This window comes from Acinonyx jubatus, chromosome E2, assembly GCF_027475565.1.
Source record: "Acinonyx jubatus isolate Ajub_Pintada_27869175 chromosome E2, VMU_Ajub_asm_v1.0, whole genome shotgun sequence".
NCBI classification, from domain to species: Eukaryota; Metazoa; Chordata; class Mammalia; order Carnivora; family Felidae; genus Acinonyx; species Acinonyx jubatus.
The window spans coordinates 17,073,442-17,093,626 of record NC_069396.1 but is presented as its reverse complement, the minus strand read 5'-3'; the positions used below and the strand labels follow the sequence as shown (position 1 = coordinate 17,093,626).

At 41.4% G+C, this 20,185-nt stretch overlaps 1 protein-coding gene across 3 annotated transcripts in view; it reads left to right on the top strand.

Moving 5' to 3' along the window:
- Window positions 1–19,729, top strand: part of NIP7 (nucleolar pre-rRNA processing protein NIP7) — a 62,078-nt gene extending 42,349 nt beyond the window's left edge. The window contains exons 5-6 of one of the 3 annotated variants that reach the window (XR_003426219.2): window positions 8,157–8,263; window positions 18,965–19,063. Coding sequence is in view for 2 of the 3 variants with exons in the window: in XM_027076094.2 (XP_026931895.1) it covers window positions 18,965–19,024 (60 nt within the window). In the remaining variant the exon portion in view is untranslated. Of the gene's footprint in view, window positions 1–8,156; window positions 8,264–18,964; window positions 19,064–19,695 lie in introns of those variants that run through there. The other 2 variants (XM_027076094.2, XM_027076096.2) reach the window with 2 other exon arrangements.
- The last annotated feature ends 456 nt before the right edge of the window (window positions 19,730–20,185 follow it).

Sequence of the window (20,185 nt, the reverse complement as noted above, 5' to 3'; positions counted from 1 at the left end):
CAGAATGTTCCCTGATGCCCTCTTCAAGTCACTCCTCATCCACCAACCACTGTTTGGATTTCAAACATCTTAGTTTCGTCTGTTTCTGAATTTTATATAAACAGAATCATACAGCAGATACCCTTTGTGTCTGACTTCATTTGCATAACAGCGTTTTTGAGATTCATCCATGTCATTCCTTTTTATTGCTGAGTGGTGTTGTATTTTATGAAAATCAACAATTTAGTTAGTCATTTTCCATAGATATTTGGGTTGTGTTCTATTTGGGACAATTAAACATAAGGCTTCTATAAGCATTGTTGTTCAAGTAATAAAAAGTAAGATGGAGGCTTAAAATTTTTTTAATGTTTATTTTTGAGAGAGAGAGTGCAAGTGGGGGAGGGGCAGAGACAGAAGGGGCCACAGAATCTGAAACAGGCTCTGGGCTCCGTGGGGCTCAAACTCACGAACCATGAGATCATGACCCGAGCCAAAGTCAGACACTTAACTGAATGAGCCACCCAGGTGCCCCAAGATGGAAACTTTTAGATGTCAACTTTAAAATATGGAAAGAGATACACATTGTTAGTCAGTGGTTTCTTTTCTTTTTAATTGTGAACTACACTTGACCCTTGAACAATGCAGAATTTAGAGACACTGACCCCCATACAGTAAAAAATCTGCATGTAACTTTTGACTCCCCCAAAACTTAACTACTGTTGACCAAAAGCCTTACCGATAAACAGTTGATTAACACATATTTTGTATGTTATGTATATTATATACTATATGCTTACAATAAAATAAGCTAGAGAAAAGTAAATGTTATTACGAATATTCTAAGAGTCGGGGCACCTGGGGGGCTCAGTCGGTTAAGCGGCCGACTTCGGCTCAGGTCATGATTTCGTGGTCCGTGAGTTCGAGCCCCGCATCAGGCTCTGTGCTGACAGCTCAGAGCCTGGAGCCTGTTTCAGACTCTGTGTCTCCCTCTCTCTGACCCTCCCCTGTTCATGCTCTGTCTCTCTCTGTCTCAAAAATAAATAAACGTTAAAAAAATAAAAAAATAATAATATTCTAAGAAAGGGCACATGGCTGGTTCAGTCTGCAGAGCATGTGAATCTTGATCTCAGGGTTATGAATTCCAGCCCCACATTGGATGTAGAACTTACTAAAAATAAAGAAAAGTATAAGAAAAAGTATTAAGTGTATATCCATGTATAAGTGGACCTGTACAATTCACTCAAACCACCCATGTTGTTCAAGGAGCAACTGTATAACATTTATACAAAAAGGACGCCAAACTGTTTTCCAAAGTAGTTGTACCATTTAACACTGTTGCCTTTGCCTAATGTTGCAACAAGCTGATGAGCATATGGTTACATTTGTTGCAATTATCTTCTCTTACTCTGTAGTTTATCTAGTATACTCTCTGTAGTATATTTGTGAACCACAATGTGTAACTTTAGTGTAATTGAATCATTCTCTTTATCATTCTTTTCCTTTATCTTGAGCAGTTAGTGGCTTGTTTAATAAATCCTTTCCTATTCAGAAGCCGAGAAAATATTTTCATATATTCTAAAAAGTCGTAGATTTTTGTCTTTCACATTTGTCTTTTATCCACCTGGATTTGATGTTGTGTTCCCCATATGGGTATCTAGCTATTACAGCACCATTTAGTAAAAAATCCAGGAGCGCCTGGGCGCTCAGTCGGTTGAGCGTCTGACTCTTGATTTCAGCTCGGGTCATGGTCCCAGGGCTGTGGGATTGAGGCCTTTGTTGGGCTCCTTGCTGAATGTGGAGTCTGCTTAAGATTCTCTCTCTTTCTCCCTCTGTCTCTGTCTCTCTCTCTCTCTCTCAAAAAACAAAATAAAACAAAACACCCCTGCTTTCTGTAGTGCCTCCTTTGTTATAAATTAAGTGGCTGTAGATGCATTTCAGACATAAATGTCTGTTTCTAGGGATACACAATTTTTCAAAATTATGTGATGAGATGTGCAAGCAAAAGGATGTGAAGATCAATCTACTAAACAAGTTGTGTAGCCTTTGTCTGGTTATTTAACTTCTCTGAGTTCGCTACACTGTCGGGAGAATAAAATGGGGTCATACAGTAATGTGGTCAGAAGTTATGATACAGTAAGCCTTGGGGAATAGTAGTAGCAGTTTGTTTTCTGGTGGGTTTTTTTCCCTTCTGTTGTTATATTTTAACTGCCATGGAGTACATGAAAACAACACCTGCTTGGGGCAGGAACTGCCAGGGAAAGAGCCCAGCGGACGTGACATTTGGGTGGGTCGTGAATGACGGTGGAATCTGTCATCTCTTTTTATGACTGCCATCTGTTGGCTGTCCATGGCGCATTTCCCACATGTGTCGCATCTGCATGATATTTTATCTGGCTTACAAGGGCCCAGGGGGGAGAGGCTGTGCCCCGCCCCACTCCTCGGCTTTTGGCGACCCTCGGTAGCACTTGCCTAAGAAGAGCTAGAAGTTGCGCTGGCTCCATGTTTGTTAGACACACATACGTGTCACTGAGGGCAGGGCTGGGCCTTTAAAAAATTTCTGCCACTGTCGTGCTGCAGGATTCCCAAGTTTCACCCACACATTGCTCCCTCCCCAAACCCCAGCCACCGGCCAACACGTATACCGACAAACTCACCCGTTCGCCCCCAGCACCACCACCCATGGCAGTGGCGAAATCCATACCACACCCCCTGTACAATCTTGCGTGTGGTTGAGAGAGCATAGGGTCTTATACACAGTAGGCACTCGATAAGCATCAGGTGAATAACAAATGAGTTACCACATGAAGATTAGGATATAGGAGCACATTCCCATCTGCTGCAGTGTAGCAAGACATGGGTAGATTATGTGGCTATTGCCAGTTCTGAGTGTGCATGGGAATCACGCCGGGGGGCGGGGCATGTTAAATATTCTGTGCCACCCCACTACTGAATTAGAGCAGAAAAGGGATGTGCAGAAAGCAGCTATGTTTCATTAATTCTCTGGGAGCTTCTGGTTTTGATGTCAAGTCAGTCATGGGAATGATAGAATTATTAAACATCTGGATCCATTCTTCATCAAAAGTGATAAATTTGGCAGTATCTGTCAAAACTTAAGATTCACATGCCTTTGAACCTGTACTTCCTCCTAGACTTTATCCAATGCACAAAAATATGGGCACAAATGCATTCAGAACAGTTTTTAAACAGAAATTCTTAAAACTAGGAAAGTGTCCATTTACTTACTAAGCAAACTTTGTTGAGTATTATTCTCATTACTGGAGACAGCGGTGAGTAACAACAACAAAATAGTAAATAAATTCCCTGCTCTTAGAGAGATTTACATTTTAGTCTATCAAAAGAAGACTGAATGAATAATTTATGGTACATCCAAGCAATGGACTATTATCCGCCCATAAAAAAGAATGAGGTTGTCAATATGCTGCTTTGAAAAGATGTTCAAGGGGCACCTCGGTGGCTCAGGAGGTTGAGCATCTGACTCTTGATTTTGGCTCACGTCATGATCCCAGTGTTGTGGGATCGAGTCCTGCATTGGGCTCTGTTCTGAGTGTGGAGTCTGTTTATGATTCTCTCTCTTTCTCTGCCCTTCCCCCATGTTCACGGGCATGCTTTTTCTCTCTCTAAAATACAATTTTTTAAAAAAGTTACTCAAGACAGGAGCACCTGGGAGTGCCTGGCTGGCTCAGTTGGAAGAGCATGTAACTCTTGATCTCTGGGTTGTGAGTTCAAGTCCCACGTTGGGCATAGAGATTACTTTTTTAAAAATATTCAAGATATGTTTCTAAAAAAAAATTAGGAAGCTTTTAAATATCCAAAATAAAGAAAAATAAGCTATAAGACATTGCATGGCATTTTCCTACATATCTATAAAATTATATACATGTGCACAGACATATACAAATATATAAGTAAAAAATTATGGGAAAATGTTCAATAAAATTGTTAATGGCAGTTTTCACTGGGAAGTATTATTGAAGGGGGGCAAGTATTGGCTTTCTCTTTATACCCTTCCATACTATTTAAACTTACTAACAGGAGGTGCCTGAGTGACTCAGTTGGTTGAGCATCTGACTCTTGACTTCTGCTCAGGACATGGTCCCAGGGTTGTGGGATCCAGCCCTGCCACAGATCTGCATTGAGTGTGGAGCCTGCTTGGGATTCTCTCTCTCTCTCTCTCTCTCTCTCTCTCTCTCTCTCTCTCTCTCCCCCTCCCTCTGTTCCTGCCCCATTCACATGCATGTGTTCTCTCTATCTTTATGAAATAAGTAAAATGAAAAAAATTTAAGCTTAATAACTTAAGGAAATATTACTTTTAGAATTTTTTTGACTTAAAAAATTACATAGAACCTTGAGAAGCTGTGAGGTTTTAAATTTCCAGCAGGGGGCAGCAGTGCTTCTCAAATATCTCTGACGTCAGCACAAAGCTGAAGATTAGTGTCCACAGATTTCCAAGTCCAGGCCCAAATACTGTATTTGGACCACCAGATTATAAAAGGAACAAAAAAAAAAAAATAACCACAGTTCTGTAGGAATTGTTATGACAAAATATTTTCTGTATGATTCTTTCTTTATTAACATTTGTCCGTGAGTCTAAACTTTCCTCTCTGGAGTGCACAGTTTTCTCCTCCATTAAAATCAGAAGGCTTGATGAGATAATCTTAAAAGGTTTCTTTCCAGCTCTAACATTCTATGGCTTTGAGAATATAAATCAGTATCGGGAAGAAATAAGCCCCAGTGCCTTCTGGAATTAATTGGCTTATCAAAGAATCTGCTTTACAACCCTTTGCTGATCAGGATGAATTATTACCAATTTATCTTTAGTGTAGATCACAGAATACTTTTTCGGGGGGAAAGGGGAGGGTGTTGGTATTTATTCAATTCACTGATGGAGAAAAAAGAGAACTCTTCCACTCTATAAATGTTTAGCATGTGTGTAAAGGTCGTAGGTCTGGTGTTTAGAAATTATGCACAAGTTTACCAAAGAATCTTCACTGGGTTGGCCAAATTAAACAGCCTGCAGTTGTAGAGAAATAAACACAAGTTAACATTTAACCACAGCAATTCCCTGTTTTTGCTTCTCCATCTTTCTCAGTAGGAGGAGCTGAGAGGGTCAGCAGGCTGCTGGCTACTGTAGCGAGACACTGAGCTCCTCTGAGAACCCACCTGTCTATCACTTTGATCAGGTACATATTTGTCATTACAGAATAACTGAAATACAATATCGTATTAGTTTCAGGTATACAACATAGTGATTCGATATTTATATACATCACCAGTGGTCACCACAGTAAGTCTAGTTACCATCTGTCACTATATGAAGTTGTTACAATATTATTTTCTATATTCCCTATGCTGGAAGTTTGCACTTCTTAACCTCCTTCCCCTATTCCGTCCATTCCTACATCCTACAGCCCTCGGGCGACCATCAGTTTTTTCTCTGTATCTATGAATCTGTTTCTGGTTTGTTTTATTTGTTTATTTGTATTGCTTCTTTGGATTCCACACAGAGGTGAAATCATACCATATTTTGTCTTTCTCTGAGAAATTTCACTTAGCATAATACCTTCTGGGTCCACCAGTGTTGTTATAAATGTCAAGATTTCATTCTTTTTGTGGCTGAGTAATATTCCTTTGCAGGTACATAGCACTTGTTATCTATTAATCTACCAATAGGCATTTATGTTGCTTCCAAATCTTGGCTATGGCATATAATGCTGCAATGAACTTAGGGGTACAGATGTCTTTGCAAATTAGTGTTTTCATTTTTTTTTTGATAAATAACGAGAAATGTGATTGCTGGATTGTACAGTAGTTTTGTTTTTAATTTTTTGAGGAACCCCAGACTGTTTTCCATAGTGACTGCACTAATTTACATTCCCACCAACAGTGCATGAGGATTCCCTTTTCTCCATAGCCTCACCAACACTTGCTATTTCTTTTTGATAGTAGCCATTCTGACAGGAGTGAGGTGATATCTTATTATCGTTTCGATTTCCATTTACCTGATGATTAGGGATGTTGAGCGTCTTTTGATGTGCCTGTACACACAGATATATTTTTAAGCATTGGAATCATTAACTTTTCCAGTTATTTCTTCAGGACCCAAGAGCAGTGCTCTTTTTACAAACAACCCTTTATAAATTATAAACTTTTTTTTTAGACAACTCAAGTTGGGGAGAGGGGCAAAGGGAGAGAGAGAGAGAGAGAGAGAGGGAGAGAGAGAAAGAATCTTAAGCAGGCTCCACACTCAGCATGGAGCCCAATGTGGGGCTTGATCCCACGACCCTGGGATCATGACCTGAACTGAAATCAAGAGTTGGACACTCAACCGACTGAGCCACCCAGGTGCCCCAAAACTTTTTTCGTTTAACATTTGCCAAAAGCTATACCATTAAGAAGTGGCTGAGGCAGGATTCAAACCTGTAACTATCTGACTCTAAGACCCTCACACTTGACCATGGCAATATATGAAATGAGAGGACTCACATCATCAACTTGTTACCCAGAAGCTGTGACTATCTGCAAGAGTCATTGTGTATAAGTATATAAAGTGAATGGAGGGGCCTGGGTGGCTCAGTCAGTTAAGCGGCCGACTTCAGCTCGGATCATGATTTCATGGCTCATGAGTTTGAGTCCTGCGTGGGTTCGGTGCTGACAGCTTGGAGCCTGCTTTGGATTCTGTGTCTCCCTCTCTCTCCCTCTGCCCCTCCCCAGCTCGCAGTCTGTCTCTGTCTCTCTAAAAAATAAATAAATATTTTTAAAAAATAAAGTGGGGCGCCTGGGTGGCTCAGTTGGTTGGGTGTCCGACTTCAGCTCAGGTCATGATCTCACAGTTTATGGGTTTGAGCCTCACATCAAGCTCTGTGCTGACAGCTCAGAACCTAGAGCCTGCTTCAGATTCTCTGTCTCCTTCTATCTCTGCCCCTCCCCCACTTATGCTCTGTCTCTCTCTGTCTCTCAAAAATAAATAAATGTAAAAAAATAAAATAAAAAAAATAAAGTGAATGGTTATGTTATAAAGCTTTGTCTAACTCACACATATTAAGTACTATGTGCTAGTCTTTGTCAGGTATTGGGGTTAAGGGTGTAAAAAGATGAGTCAGACTTAATCATCACATTTAAGAAACTTCTCGTCTTTGGAGGAGTGAAGAGACAATGAGTAAACAAACATAACGTGTGAAAAATAATAGGGAAACACAAATAAGGATAAAGAAATCAAGGCAGCATAGCGGGATGGCTAAATCTATGGACTCCAGGGTCCACTTCTTAGTTGTGAGACTTCTTAAGCCTCAGTTTCCTCACTGGTAAAATGGCAATATTAATTGCCTCTAGTATAGGTAATTGTTGTGAGGGTTAAATCATATAAAGCAATATTAAATTGCTTAGCATAAGACCAAGTAGATGGAAAGACTTGTTAGAATGTTGTTACTAATATTGTTTGGTAAAACTTGAGTGAAGTAAGTAAGAAACACACATCCTAGTGCATTTCTGAGATGTTGACGCTGGTTTCTCAAATTATTCTGAATCTCCCAGCTCCAAGTGACCCATTTCCTTGAGATTTATTCTTCTGTCTGACATGGTTATCTTTTGATCCTACTAAAATGTCTCCTGGAAAGAATGACATGGCAGGGCGCCTGGGTGGCTCAGTCGGTTAAGCGACCGACTTCGGCTCAGGCCACGATCTCAGGCTTTGTGAGTTCGAGCCCCACGTGGGCTCTGTGCGGACAGCTCAGAGCCTGGAGCCCGGTTCGGATTCTGTGTCTCCCTCTCTCTGACCCAACTCTGTTCATGCTCTGTGTCTCTGTGTCTCAAAAATAAATAAAATGTTAAAAAAAAAAAAAAAAGAATGACATGGCAAAGGGGCCCCAGCCCCCATGCACCAGAAGCTTGGGCTTTTTCACAGGGAAGGAGACATGGGACCGGGAGCAGCCATTGTGACAGGCAAATCAGGACAAATCGACTTGGAGTTTTAGAAAATTTCTGGGTCCCACTCCCTGAGATTTTAATTAATTGAATTTCAATATATACTCTATTAATATTTTAATATAGCTATAATCATAGGTAGGGTTTCATGTGATTTTATCCTGCAATCAGTTCCCTTCCCAACCAGCTTCTTTATTGTTTTCTCCTAAACACTGACCCACCTCCTTCCTCCTCAGGCAAGGACGTTGGTCTGATATGCTACAGTGGCTGCCCGCTTCAGCCCTGAGTCTTGGCGTGAGACACGTGAGTTCTTTCATCTGAAAGCCTCTGCCTTCTGACAGATGTACGTAAGCTAACACTTCTCTAAAACCAACTGAAAACTCACCTCCGTCTGGAAGCCTTCCCTGCTGAGTTCTTTACTTGCACTGCCCTCTGTGTCACAGATATAACTGGGGCTGTTGAAATGTAACCAAGAAAGTGTTCTTGGTCTTTGTCACGTGTGGGTGAGTTCTGGTTCTTCCCATTGGGGGCAGCATGGACTTGTGGAGAGCAGGGACTCTGGAATCTGGCATGAATCTGGCACCACTCCTGAGTTCTCAGATTCATTCTGGCTGTCCTTTGTCACCTTGGGACTGCTGCTTTATTCTTGTGGGTTGTCATCTTCCATCCTGGCTCCTCCAGGCAGCTGTCCCTTCGGTGCTTACTTTAGTTAGAGTGGACACAGGGCTCCTTTAACTTGAAAAGCGCAACTAAGATCATCCTATGAGTCCCACCATTTGCCATAGTGTCCTCATCGGTCAAATGGGGATAATTATAGGGCCTTCCTCACTGAATTCTTGTAGGAATGAAATGAGATCAGACATGTTTACTGGACTTGGCACGTGGCGAGTTGTGGCAGATACTTTAGATTGGTTCTTTCAAAATCCATCCCAATTTCTTTCTAGCTTAGGAAGCTAAATACTTGGTACATTTCTCAAACTCCCTTGCAGCTCCGATTTTGTTTGTGATTTAGATGCCATTTGTGTGAGACAAATGTGAACTCTGTGGAGTTCTGTAGAGTGAGAGCTCTGAACTCTGTTGAAGGAGAGGCAGGCGTGAAGCATCCATTTTGCTTGTGCTGATCATGGCAAAGGCAACATTATTCTGGAGCCAGCAGCTGATGGTGGCAGCTTAGCAGTTCTGAATCTTCTGGATGGTGGCCGAGGCTGCAGCTTGCTTGTCAACCCCGTTCTCCAGTATAATTTTGGAAGTCATTCCTGGATGTTTAGTCTAGAGCATATTTCTTTTCTTTTCTTTCTTTTTTTTTTTTTTTACATTTATTCATTTTTCAGAGACAGAGAGAGACAGAGCACAAGTGTGTGTGGGGTGGGGGGGGGGCAGAGAGAGAGGGAGACACAGAATCTGAAGCAGGCTCCAGACTCCGAGCTGTCAGCACAGAGTCCGATGCGGGGCTCGAACTTACAAACCGTGAGATTATGACCTGAGCCGAAGTCAGATGCTTAACCGACTGAGCCACCTGGGAGCCCCTAGAGCATATTTCTTAACTTTCCTAATGATTCTGTGAACTCTCCATACCCTTCAATAAATCTCTTTGTGCTTAAATTGATAAGAGTGAAACGTGTTGTCTGCCACTAAGAGAACTGACCAATATATAAGTATTCAATGAATATTAGCTGTTACATTTAGCTGTTATATATTTTTTTTTAATTTTTATTTATTTATTTATTTTTGAGACAGAGAGAGACAGAGCATGAATGGGGGAGGGACAGAGAGAGAGGGAGTCACAGAATCGGAAGCAGGCTCCAGGCTCTCCGCCATCAGCCCAGAGCCTGACGCGGGGCTCGAACTCATGGACCGCGAGATCGTGACCTGAGCTGAAGTCGGCCACTTAACTGACTGAGCCACCCAGGCGCCCCATTAGCTGTTATATTTTTTTTTTATATTCAAATCCAAGTTTGTTAACATACAGTGTAATATGATTTCAGGAATAGAATTTACTGATTTAATCACTTACCAGTGCTCATCCCAACAAGTGTCCTCCTTAATGCCCCTCACCCATTTAGCCAATCCCCCCCACCAACACCTCATCAGCAACCCTCAGTTTGTTCTCTGTATTTAAGAGTCTCTTATGGTTTCTCTCCCTCTCTCTTTTTATACTATTTTTCTTTCCCTTATGTTTATCTGTTTTGTATCTTAAATTCCACATATGAGTGAAATCATATGATATTTGTCTTTCTCTGACTTACTTTGCTTAGCATAATACACTCTAGTTTCATCTACATTGCTGCCAATGGCAAGATTTCATTCTCTTTGATTGCCGAGTGATATTCCATTATATGTTACTGTATATGTATGCCACATCTTCTTTATCCATTCATCCATGGATGGACATTTGGGCTCTTTCCATACTTTGGCTATTGTGGATAGTGCTGCTATAAACATTGGGGTGCATGTGTCCCTTTGAAACAGCACACTGGTATCCCTTGGATAAATACCTAGTAGTGCAATCGCTGGGTCATGGGGTAGTTGTATTTTTAACTTTTTGAGGCACCTCCATACTGTTTCCAGAGTGGCTGCCCCAGTTTGCATTCCCACCAGCAGGGCAAAAGAGATCCTTTTTCTCCACATCCTCACCAACATCTGTGGTTGCCTGAGTTGTAAATGTTAGCCATTCTGACAGGTGTGAGATGGTATCTTATTGTGGTTGTGATTTGTATTTCCCTGATGATGAGTGATGTTGAGCATGTTTTCATGTGTCTATTAGCCATCTGATGTCTTCTTTGGAAAAATGTCTATTCATGTCTTTAAAACTTAGTTGAAGGCTTGGTAATAAAGCAAGTGATTACATTTCATGAATGAACATTTTTTTTTTAATTTACATCCAAGTTAGTCAGAATATAGTGCAACAATGATTTCAGGAGTAGATTCCTTAGTGCCCCTTACCCATTTAACCCATCCCTCCTCCCACAACCCCTCCCGTAACCCTCAGTTTGTTCTCCGTATTTATGAGTCTCTTCTGTTTTGTCCCCCTCCCTGTTTTTATATTATTTTTGCTTCCCCTCCCTTATGTTCATCCGTTTTGTGTCTTAAAGTCCTCATATGAGTGAAATCATATGATTTTTGTCTTTCTCTGACTGACTAATTTCACTTAGCATAATACCCTCTAGTTTCATCCACATAGTTGCAAATGGCAAGATTTCATTCTTTTTGATTGCCAAGTAATCTCCATTGTATTTATACACCACATCTTCTTTATCCATTCATCCATGGATGGACATTTGGGCTCTTTCCATACTTTGGCTGTTGTTGATAGTGCTGCTATAAACATTGGGGTGCATGTGCTCCTTTGAAATAGCACTCCTGTATCCCTTGGATAAATGCCTAGTAGTGCAATTGCTGGGTCATAGGGTAGTTCTATTTTTAGTTTTTGGAGGAACCTCCACACTGTTTTCCAGAGTGGCTGCACCAGCTTGCATTCCCACCAGTAGGGCAAAAGAGATCCTCTTTCTCCGCATCCTTGCCAACATCTGTGGTTGCCTGAGTTGTTCATGTTAACCATTCTGATAGGTGTGAGGTGGTATCTCATTGTGGTTTTGCTTTGTATTTCCCTGATGATGAGAGATGTTGAGCATTTTTTCATGTGTCGGTTGGCCATCTGGATGTCTTCTTTGGAGAAGTGTCTATTCATGTCTTTTGCCCCTTTCTTCACTGGATTATTTGTTTTTTGGGTGTTGAGTTTGATAGGTTCTTTATAGATTTTGGATACTAACCCTTTATCTGATATGTCATTTGCAAATATCTTCTCCCATTCTGTTGGTTACTTTTTAATTTTGCTGATTGTTTCTTCGCTGTGCAGAAGTTTTTTATTTTGATGAGGTCCCAATAGTTCATTTTTGCATGAATGAACATTTAAAACTAGCTACTAGGTAAGACCACATACAATTATTTCTAGAGTAGCACTGTGCCGTAGAGCTTTCTTTAATGAGGGAAATATTCTATACTTACATCCAATATGGTAACCACTAGTTATATGTGGCTATTGAGTGCTTGAAATGTGGCTAGCATGACTGAGGAACTTAACTTTTGATTTCATTTCAATTCACTTAAATTTAAGGTTAAATAACCATGTGTGGTTGGTGGCTACCATGTTGGACAACACAGAACTTAAGAGTCTCAGCCTGACTCTTTCACAAGGGTCTTTTACATCCCTCTCTTTCTCTAGCCAAGAAACTTCTTCAGTCAGTTCTTCCTCAATCCCCAGTCTCCAGCCACATCGTAATAATCTACAGAGGTGCAACATGCCCACAACAATGACAACTTTTATATGGTGAGTTTAGGGTCTCATTGTCCCCAGACTCTATTCTAGAAATGCATATTGGCTTTTTATTTACGCAGTGAAATTTTCTGCTAAAATGCAATCTATTTTGAAAGGCAAATCTCATCCTTCACTTAAAAAACGAAAACTATTTCTTGTATTTTTAAAAATATGTATTTCCCATCATGTCAGGGGGTTGAGTTTCCAAACATTGGAGTCCTAAATCAGTTAGACAAGTGATTCTCACACTTTGCTGCATATTAAAATCACTATGATAAAGTAATTATTTGCCAGCCATACTTGAGGCCAATTAAATTAGCATTATGGAAAATGATTAAAGAGAACCAAAACTTTATCTGCAACACTTTTTTTTTTAAAAAAGAAGAAAGTACTACTTTTTTTATTAAAAACAATTTAATGTTTATTCATTAAAGAGAGAGAGAGGGAGAGAGAGAGAGAGAGAGAATATGAGTAGGGAAGGGGCATAGAAAGAGGGAGACACAGAATCCCAAGCAGGTTCCAGGCTCTGAGCTGTCAGCACAGAGCCCGACGTGGGGCTCAAACTCACGAACTACAAGTTTATGATCTGAGCTGAAGTCAGACGTTTAATCGACTGAGCCATCCAGGTGCCCCAGAATGTATTCCTGTATTAACTAGTAATTAAAAGTTAATAAAAATATAAGAAAAATAATGGTAGGAAGGATTTTGAAAGAGGTAATTTATTGTGAGATAAGATAAATAATTAGAAACTTGATATTCAAAGCAAAACTTTTTTTTTTAAATCATTTTGGTTAACTAAAAACCACAAGGAGCCACAAAGCCACCTTCCAACAACTCTGTGAAGCTTCTGCCATACAAACATGCACAAAGAATGCATATCTCAGTGAAGTCCTTTTCCAAATTGCCATTTTTACATGTTATATGAATAAACTGAAATAATAACCATAAACATTTTATAGACTTTCCTTCCCGCACAACCAAACAAATGGATGTCCCAAGGGAAGCTGGGAAAAAAGACAATGATGTCCATGTTCAGTGTCAGATGGTTTCTTTATTGTGCTTCCCGTCTCCCCCACAGATGTTCCCTGTGAATGAACTTGGCTCTATGCGATTCATACCAGAGTGGGATGGTCCCAAAAAGTTTGAAGAGAGGAACTCATACTTCCTGAAATGATTCTCTTTTGACATTAATTCAAATTTAGGAAGGAGCTGCCTAAGGCTTTTATAAATACCCATGAAGCATATGTGACTGAAGACTGATTTTGTTTCCTTCTGTCCTCTCGGTGCCTCTTTTATCTTACCAGAGTGATGCCATGACTTGGTTCATGACTGCAGTGAGTGACAGCTGGGGGCCAGCCCTTTCCTCCTGCTGTGATTAAAAAGCCGTAAGGCATTTCCCACCACTTGAGGGCCCAGGTGCTGGGCAATGCTGCCAAACATTTCTTCCAACTTGATCAAAATATTGTAATTATATCCATTAATTCTGGATTAGATAACCCATTCAATAATTTAAAGTCAGAAGATACACAGAACATTAAATGACATTTGTTCTGTCTTCATCCTGCAGCTTCCTAGCTCCCTTCCTCTGTGCTACCAGTTTCTGGCGTGTCTTTTCTGAGATAGATACTTTGTGCAGAGTTAAAAGAACACATTTGTGGGGCACTTGGCTGGCTCAGTGGGTGGAGCTTGTGACTCTTGATCTTGGAGTTATGAGTTGGGCCCCAGATTGAGTGTAGAGATTACTTAAAAATAAAATCTTAAAAAAAATAATAAAAATACGGGGGTGCTTGAGTGGCTCAGGTGGTTAAGCGTCCTACTTCGGCTCAGGTCATGATCTCACAGCTCATGAGTTCAAGTCCTGTGTCGGGCTCTGTGCTGACAGCTCAGAGCCTGGAGCCTACATCAGATTCTGACTCCGTCTCTCTCATCCCCTCCCCTGCTTGCGCTCTGCCTCTCTCTCTTTCTCAAATATAAATAAACATTAAAAATAAATAAATTAATAAATAAATAAATACATAAATAAATAAATAAAATAAAAGAACACATTTATGTTTTCTTCCCCCGCTTTCATTCTTTCATTTTACATTAATGATAGCACACTATACAAATACATTTTTCATTTGTTTATTTTTTTCTACCACCCCTGCCACTAGAAAGCAAGTTCCATGAGAGAAGGGATTTTATTCTTTTTTTTTTTTTTAAGATTTTAATTTTTTTAAGTAAGCTCTACACCCAATGATCAAGAGTTGCATGTTCTACTGACAGAGCCAGCCAGGCACCCTGGGATTTTATTCTATATAATGTTGTATCTTCGGCATGTAGCATGGTGTCTGGAACATTGCAGTCTCTCCCTAAAAATCTGCTTAGTAAGTGAATGAGTACACCTGCTCTTCTACACCTGGCTATTTTCATTTTGGAGAGCATCTCGTTTCAGGACCTGAGGAAACTCCTCATTTTTTTCTCATGACCATATAGTGTTCCATTGTCTGGATTACTTACTATTTACTTAATCAGATCCCTACGGATGTTTATAAGTTTGTTTCTAATCCTTGACTATGAAAAATAATCCTTTCATTCATATTCATCCACAAATATCATGTGACACATGTGTGAGGATATCTATCTGTAAGAGAAACTCCTAAATCCAGAATGGCTGGATCAAAGGGTGAGGTACATTTGCCAACCTTTTTTTTTTTTTAATATTTATTTATTTTTGAGAAAGAGAAAGAGCACGAATGGGGGAGAAGCAGAAAGAGAGGGAAACACAAAATCTGAACTAGACTCCAGGCTCTGAGCTGTCAGCATAGAGCCCAACGTGGGGCTCGAACCCGTGAACCACGAGATCATGACCTGAGCCGAAGTTGGACGTTTAACCATCTGAGCCACCCAGGCTCCCCGTTGCCAACCTTTTTAAAATCAAAAGTGCCTTGCCATGTCTCAATGGCATTACTGTGGTCTATGAAAGGTGACTTGAACCCATGCTAGGGAAATCTATCATTAATGAAGTTGTTCTGGTTAGGCTTGACCTTATCACCACATATTCCTGTAAATCCAACAGAAAAACACCATACAGATTGGAACTGTTGGAACAATCCAGATGATGTATTGTAGAAAGAAGTGCACACAAAAAAACACACACTGTATGATCCCATTTATATGCTGCTAAATCAAGGACAAACAAGTTAAATTCATGGTGATAGAAATCAGAATAGCAGCTGCCCGAGGTTGGGGCATTGACTAGACAGGGGTACTAGGGAACTTTCTGAAGACTTGGAAAAGTTTGAATCTGGATTTGGGTGGCAGCGTTTGCAGTTGTCAAAACTCACTGATCTATACACTAAAATATTAGCATTTAATTTTAGGTAAAATATACCTCAATTTTAAAAAGTTCAAAGAACTGGGCTCTTGGAGCATAATGTGTTACTCTCTGTAGATTCTAGTCACATTGGCTTTTTAAAATTCCCCAAACACACTCCTTTTTCCTACCCAACAGCTTGCATATATGCTGTTCCCACTGCCTGGAACACTTTTTCTTCCCTTTTACTAATACACAACAACCCCCCATTCTCTCTGTCTCTCTGTCTCTGTCTCTCTCTCTCTCTCTTTCTCTCTCTCTCACATACACACATACACACACACACACACACACACACACACACACCTATCTTTTTATAATTCACTGTGCATCAAAATGCATAAAGCATAGATAATATCTGGGATGATTCCATACTGATAGAACCTATCTGAATTACTTTGCAAATCTCAGGTAAAAGAAATTGCACATTTCTCGGTTTTTGGGAGACTCAAAATGAAACTCGATCTCTACCTTTCTAGGTGAAGGTAGTTGATACAATACCAATCATTTCTGGCCACATAGCCCACTTGGCCTCCTGAGATTAGAGAAGTATCATGGACTTAGAACATTCAGAAAAATTGGAGAAGGCTTTTAGTCCATGTGATTGTCAATGAGATGCTCATTGGTCTGTGTGGTTTACTCAAATTTGGAAGGCTTAGACTCAGAATCAGCTCAATCATTAGGACCCTCTTGCAGGATCCCAAGACCTAGAAGATGCTGAGGGCTCAGTCTTCCTAAGGCCACAGGCACCAACCCCTGTTCATTCCTGCTGCCTTCCAGGCTCCATGTGTCATTGGGATGCAGTTCCTGTGACTCTGGAACTTGCCCTCCCTTCATTCTCCCAGTGGATTTGCACTTGAAAGAAAGAGAGAGAAAGAGAGAGAGAGAGAGAGAGAGAGAGGAAGGAAGGAAGGAAGGAAGGAAGGAAGGAAGGAAGGAAGGAAGAAAAGTCCTGTGGAGGAGGACAGGTAGAGGGGGCTGGAGGAGATTTGAGGAGACCTGTTGAAGCTGGTAAGTCTCCAGGTTGGACTCAGCCTCAGCTCCCGTTAAATAGGAAATGGGAAAACTGGGAAAGGAGAAGAAATTTTTCCCCCCAAGCTTCTAAGAGGTTTGCAAACAATTGGAGTAATTAAAAGTTCTCAGAAGTAGCCGACGGTGCCCTTTTCACCGAGGGAATGTGGGCCAAGCATGATATATTAAAAGAGAGGGAGCTGCTCTATTGAAGTTAAAAATAATCTTCTGTCACATGGCTAATTTGTTGGAATGCAGCAATTAAAGGGCTGTGGGCAGAGGGAGAGCTGGAAGCAGCTGGGGAGCTCACAGGCAGAGTGCACGCCCTGGGGACTATGTTTGCAGAGAGAGAAAACAGTGTCACAGCTGACTTAGGGCACCTTATCAGAAAACCCAGAAAAGGGGCAGGAAGAAGGAAAAGTGGGGTCAAGTTCAGAGCTATGACCTTTGGGCTTATCAGACAGTGAAGGGATGGGTCAGGACGTGTCACCTGTGCTCCCAGGATGCTGATTCATTCAGCAGGGATGAAGGCTTTTCAGCTCCCCCTGCACTTTGGAAATGCATGCCTTTGAATTCGTTTCAAAGGAATACATAACCCGAAGGAGCCCTTTGATCCTAAATCCATGGGAAAGCCAATCTATATGGTCTTGATGGGAAAAGCTCACGCCAGCAGTACAAATCCTAATTTGGGGAGTTGGAGATTTTTTTTACGTTCTTGAGATTTGGGGAAAGAATTTTGAAATTTTGCAGTTGAAAGAGATTTTTTTTAAGTTATATAATACAGTACGAATTTTTCAGGTGAAGCTGGGCATGAGTCGCCAGTGTCTTCCTCTTCCTCCCAGAATCTCCTGCATTCCAACACACCCACACTGCCTGTTTTCTCTCCAGCTGTGTGCCCTCTGGTTGGTGCTTTCGGTGGGGTTTGGGGTTTTCGAGGTGCTGCGAGGCAGAAATGGAGCCAACATGAAGAAGGAAGTACTGCCTCCCCAAATGCAGTAATCTGATGTATCTGAATCTCTTACCTCACTTGATCAATTTTCAAATGTATAAGGGGTACCGCTAACAGGACTCTGAATGGCCAGTGGAGGCCTGAGCTTCAGAGTCTGACCACCCCTGGAAAGTGGAGGCCAAGTTCTATTATGTGGGCACGTATGTTGCAAGGTACAGAAACCTACCTCACATACTAGTTTGAGGGGAAAGAAAAAAAAAGGAAATTATGTGGTTCATTTATGTTTAGGTTTTCTTTGTGACCAGATTCGAGGGTTTAACACTGTCCTGAGGGCACCTTTCCACTTTGTTGGGCTCTATTCCTTTTTTTTTTTTTTTAAGATTTTTCATTTTTAAGTAATCTCTATACACCCTGGGGCTAGAACTCACAACTGGGAGATCAAGAGTCCCATGCTTTTTAGACTGAGCCAGCCAGGCACCCCTTGTTGGCCTCCACTCTTGAGACTCCACTAGTCAGACAAAATAGCGATGGACAGCCCCAGGCTTTACTTTTCTCCAGTTTAATATTCCTTTAATAACAAGGGGTCTTCCCCAACGTGCACCACCCACCCCCCCCCCCCGCCCCGCCCCGCCCCGTGCCACAGGGACATGAGCTTCTCTGATTGAATAGATTGGATCACATGTCCCACCTGTAAGCAAGGGGAGGTGGAACATACTGATTGACAGCTTGCATAGCTTCACATAGACTAGAAGAGGAACAGTTCCTCTGAGGAAAATGGGGGTTCTAGAAGAAAGGGAAAGACAGGCAGATATAAACCATTACCAGCAAAGTCCAGGACATATGTGCACTTTTCTGAGGTGGTGGTTTATAGCTTGCTTCATATCCTCAAAGTGTTCTATAATCCAAGAAATAGTAAGAACTTTGGGAGAGGAGAATGCTTTCTTCCCACTCCACGTATTTCCTTCCTGTAGAGGGTCATCAGCACTCATGTCCAGGCCCCTCTTTTTGCCTCTCTCCTTCTGCACTTAGGGAAGGAGGAACACTAGGAGAAACCAGGCATGAGTCACCAGTGTCTTCCTCTTCCTAGTGTCTTGGGACTATGATCCTGGGAGGGAGCACAAGTTCTTGTCTCACTCCTCACAGGGAGGGTGCCTTGTTCACTGCTGCCCGGGATTGGTAGGAAAGTCTGTTTCATTAGGGTACAAGGAATCCTACTGAGCCACATTCTCCAACCGAGCATCTAGCCATATTAGCAGATAATCCATCTCCTGACTACCTAGACCCCTAATTGACCAGAGCCTCGGTCGGTAGGAGGCATGTTGTCTTTTGAGGTCCCTTCTCGAAAGTCAGGAAGAACCACCAATTTAGAACATCAGAGACCCACAGATTCATCTTCTCGCTCTCTCTTTCCTAGACGCGTCCCCCGTGGAGGAGCTGCTTGCCTTGGGAATCCACAGGGATGGTGGGGCGCTAGGAGCAGGCTCAGAGATGTACAACAGATTTACGACAACAGGTGAGAGGAACTGGGATTATTTCACATGGAGGGGGAAGAGGATGAAGGAGGGGTGACTTACTAGTGGCCTTCACCAGAGCCGTGCTGAGCGTGAGGCATCACTGGTATTTTTCCACAGCCTCGCCCTGACCCGGATTGCAGTCCCACTCGTGCCCTTCTATGCCCACCTCTTGGAAAATAAATTGCTCCGCTTCCACAGAGAGGTGCAGGAGGTCAGGGCACACAAACCAACTTAAATAAAAGCACATTTTATTATTACTTCTTTTTAATCACAAAAGTAATGCACAATCTGTGAAAAGAACTAAAAAGATTCAGACGAGGACAAACGTGAAAATGAAAATAGACTCCAAGCCCTCAACCCTGATATAGCTATTGTTAGCCTTTTGGTTAATTATTGTCCAGCCTTTTTTTTTTTTTTTTTTTTTTTACATATTTTAGAATTTATTCTTTATTTACAAAAAACATAAAAATACTTCAAATAAAACAGCAGTGTGGAGTGTAAAAGATGAATATAGTATACTCTGCTATTTCTCTTGGTATTATGCTCTATGAAATTGAATATTTTGAATTGAATACTATGAAATTGAATATTTTTAGTTGTTATCACTGTCTTTTCTCTTTTCTGGCCTTAGGAATGGTTGACATTAAAGGCACTCGTTTGAGAGGAAAGTACTGATACTGTGACACCCAGTTTAGAGATGAGGGACTCCCTAACGCCTGCTAGATTCCCTGGGGACTGGAACACTTTTCTAATAGAATAGGCAGCTTTGTTAAGAAGAGGAGGTAAAAGCAGTGGCTTCCAAAGCCAGGGTTCTTGGGGCACCGGGGTGAGTCAGTCGGTTAAGCATCCTACTCTTGATTTCAGCTCAGGTCATGCTCTCACGGTTTGTGAGATTGAGCCCTACATGGGGCCCCACACTGACAGCATGGAGCCTGCTTGGGATTCTCTCTCTCTCCTTCTCTCTCTGTCCCTTCTGAGCACGCTCTCTCTTTCTCTCTAGAAAAAAAAAAAAAAAGCCAGGATTCTTGGCCTTCCTTCTCTATTAGAAATACACACTGCTTCTACCCTTAGCCACTTTGGCCTCCCTAGCACTAAGATTTTGATTCTGGGAACATATAACT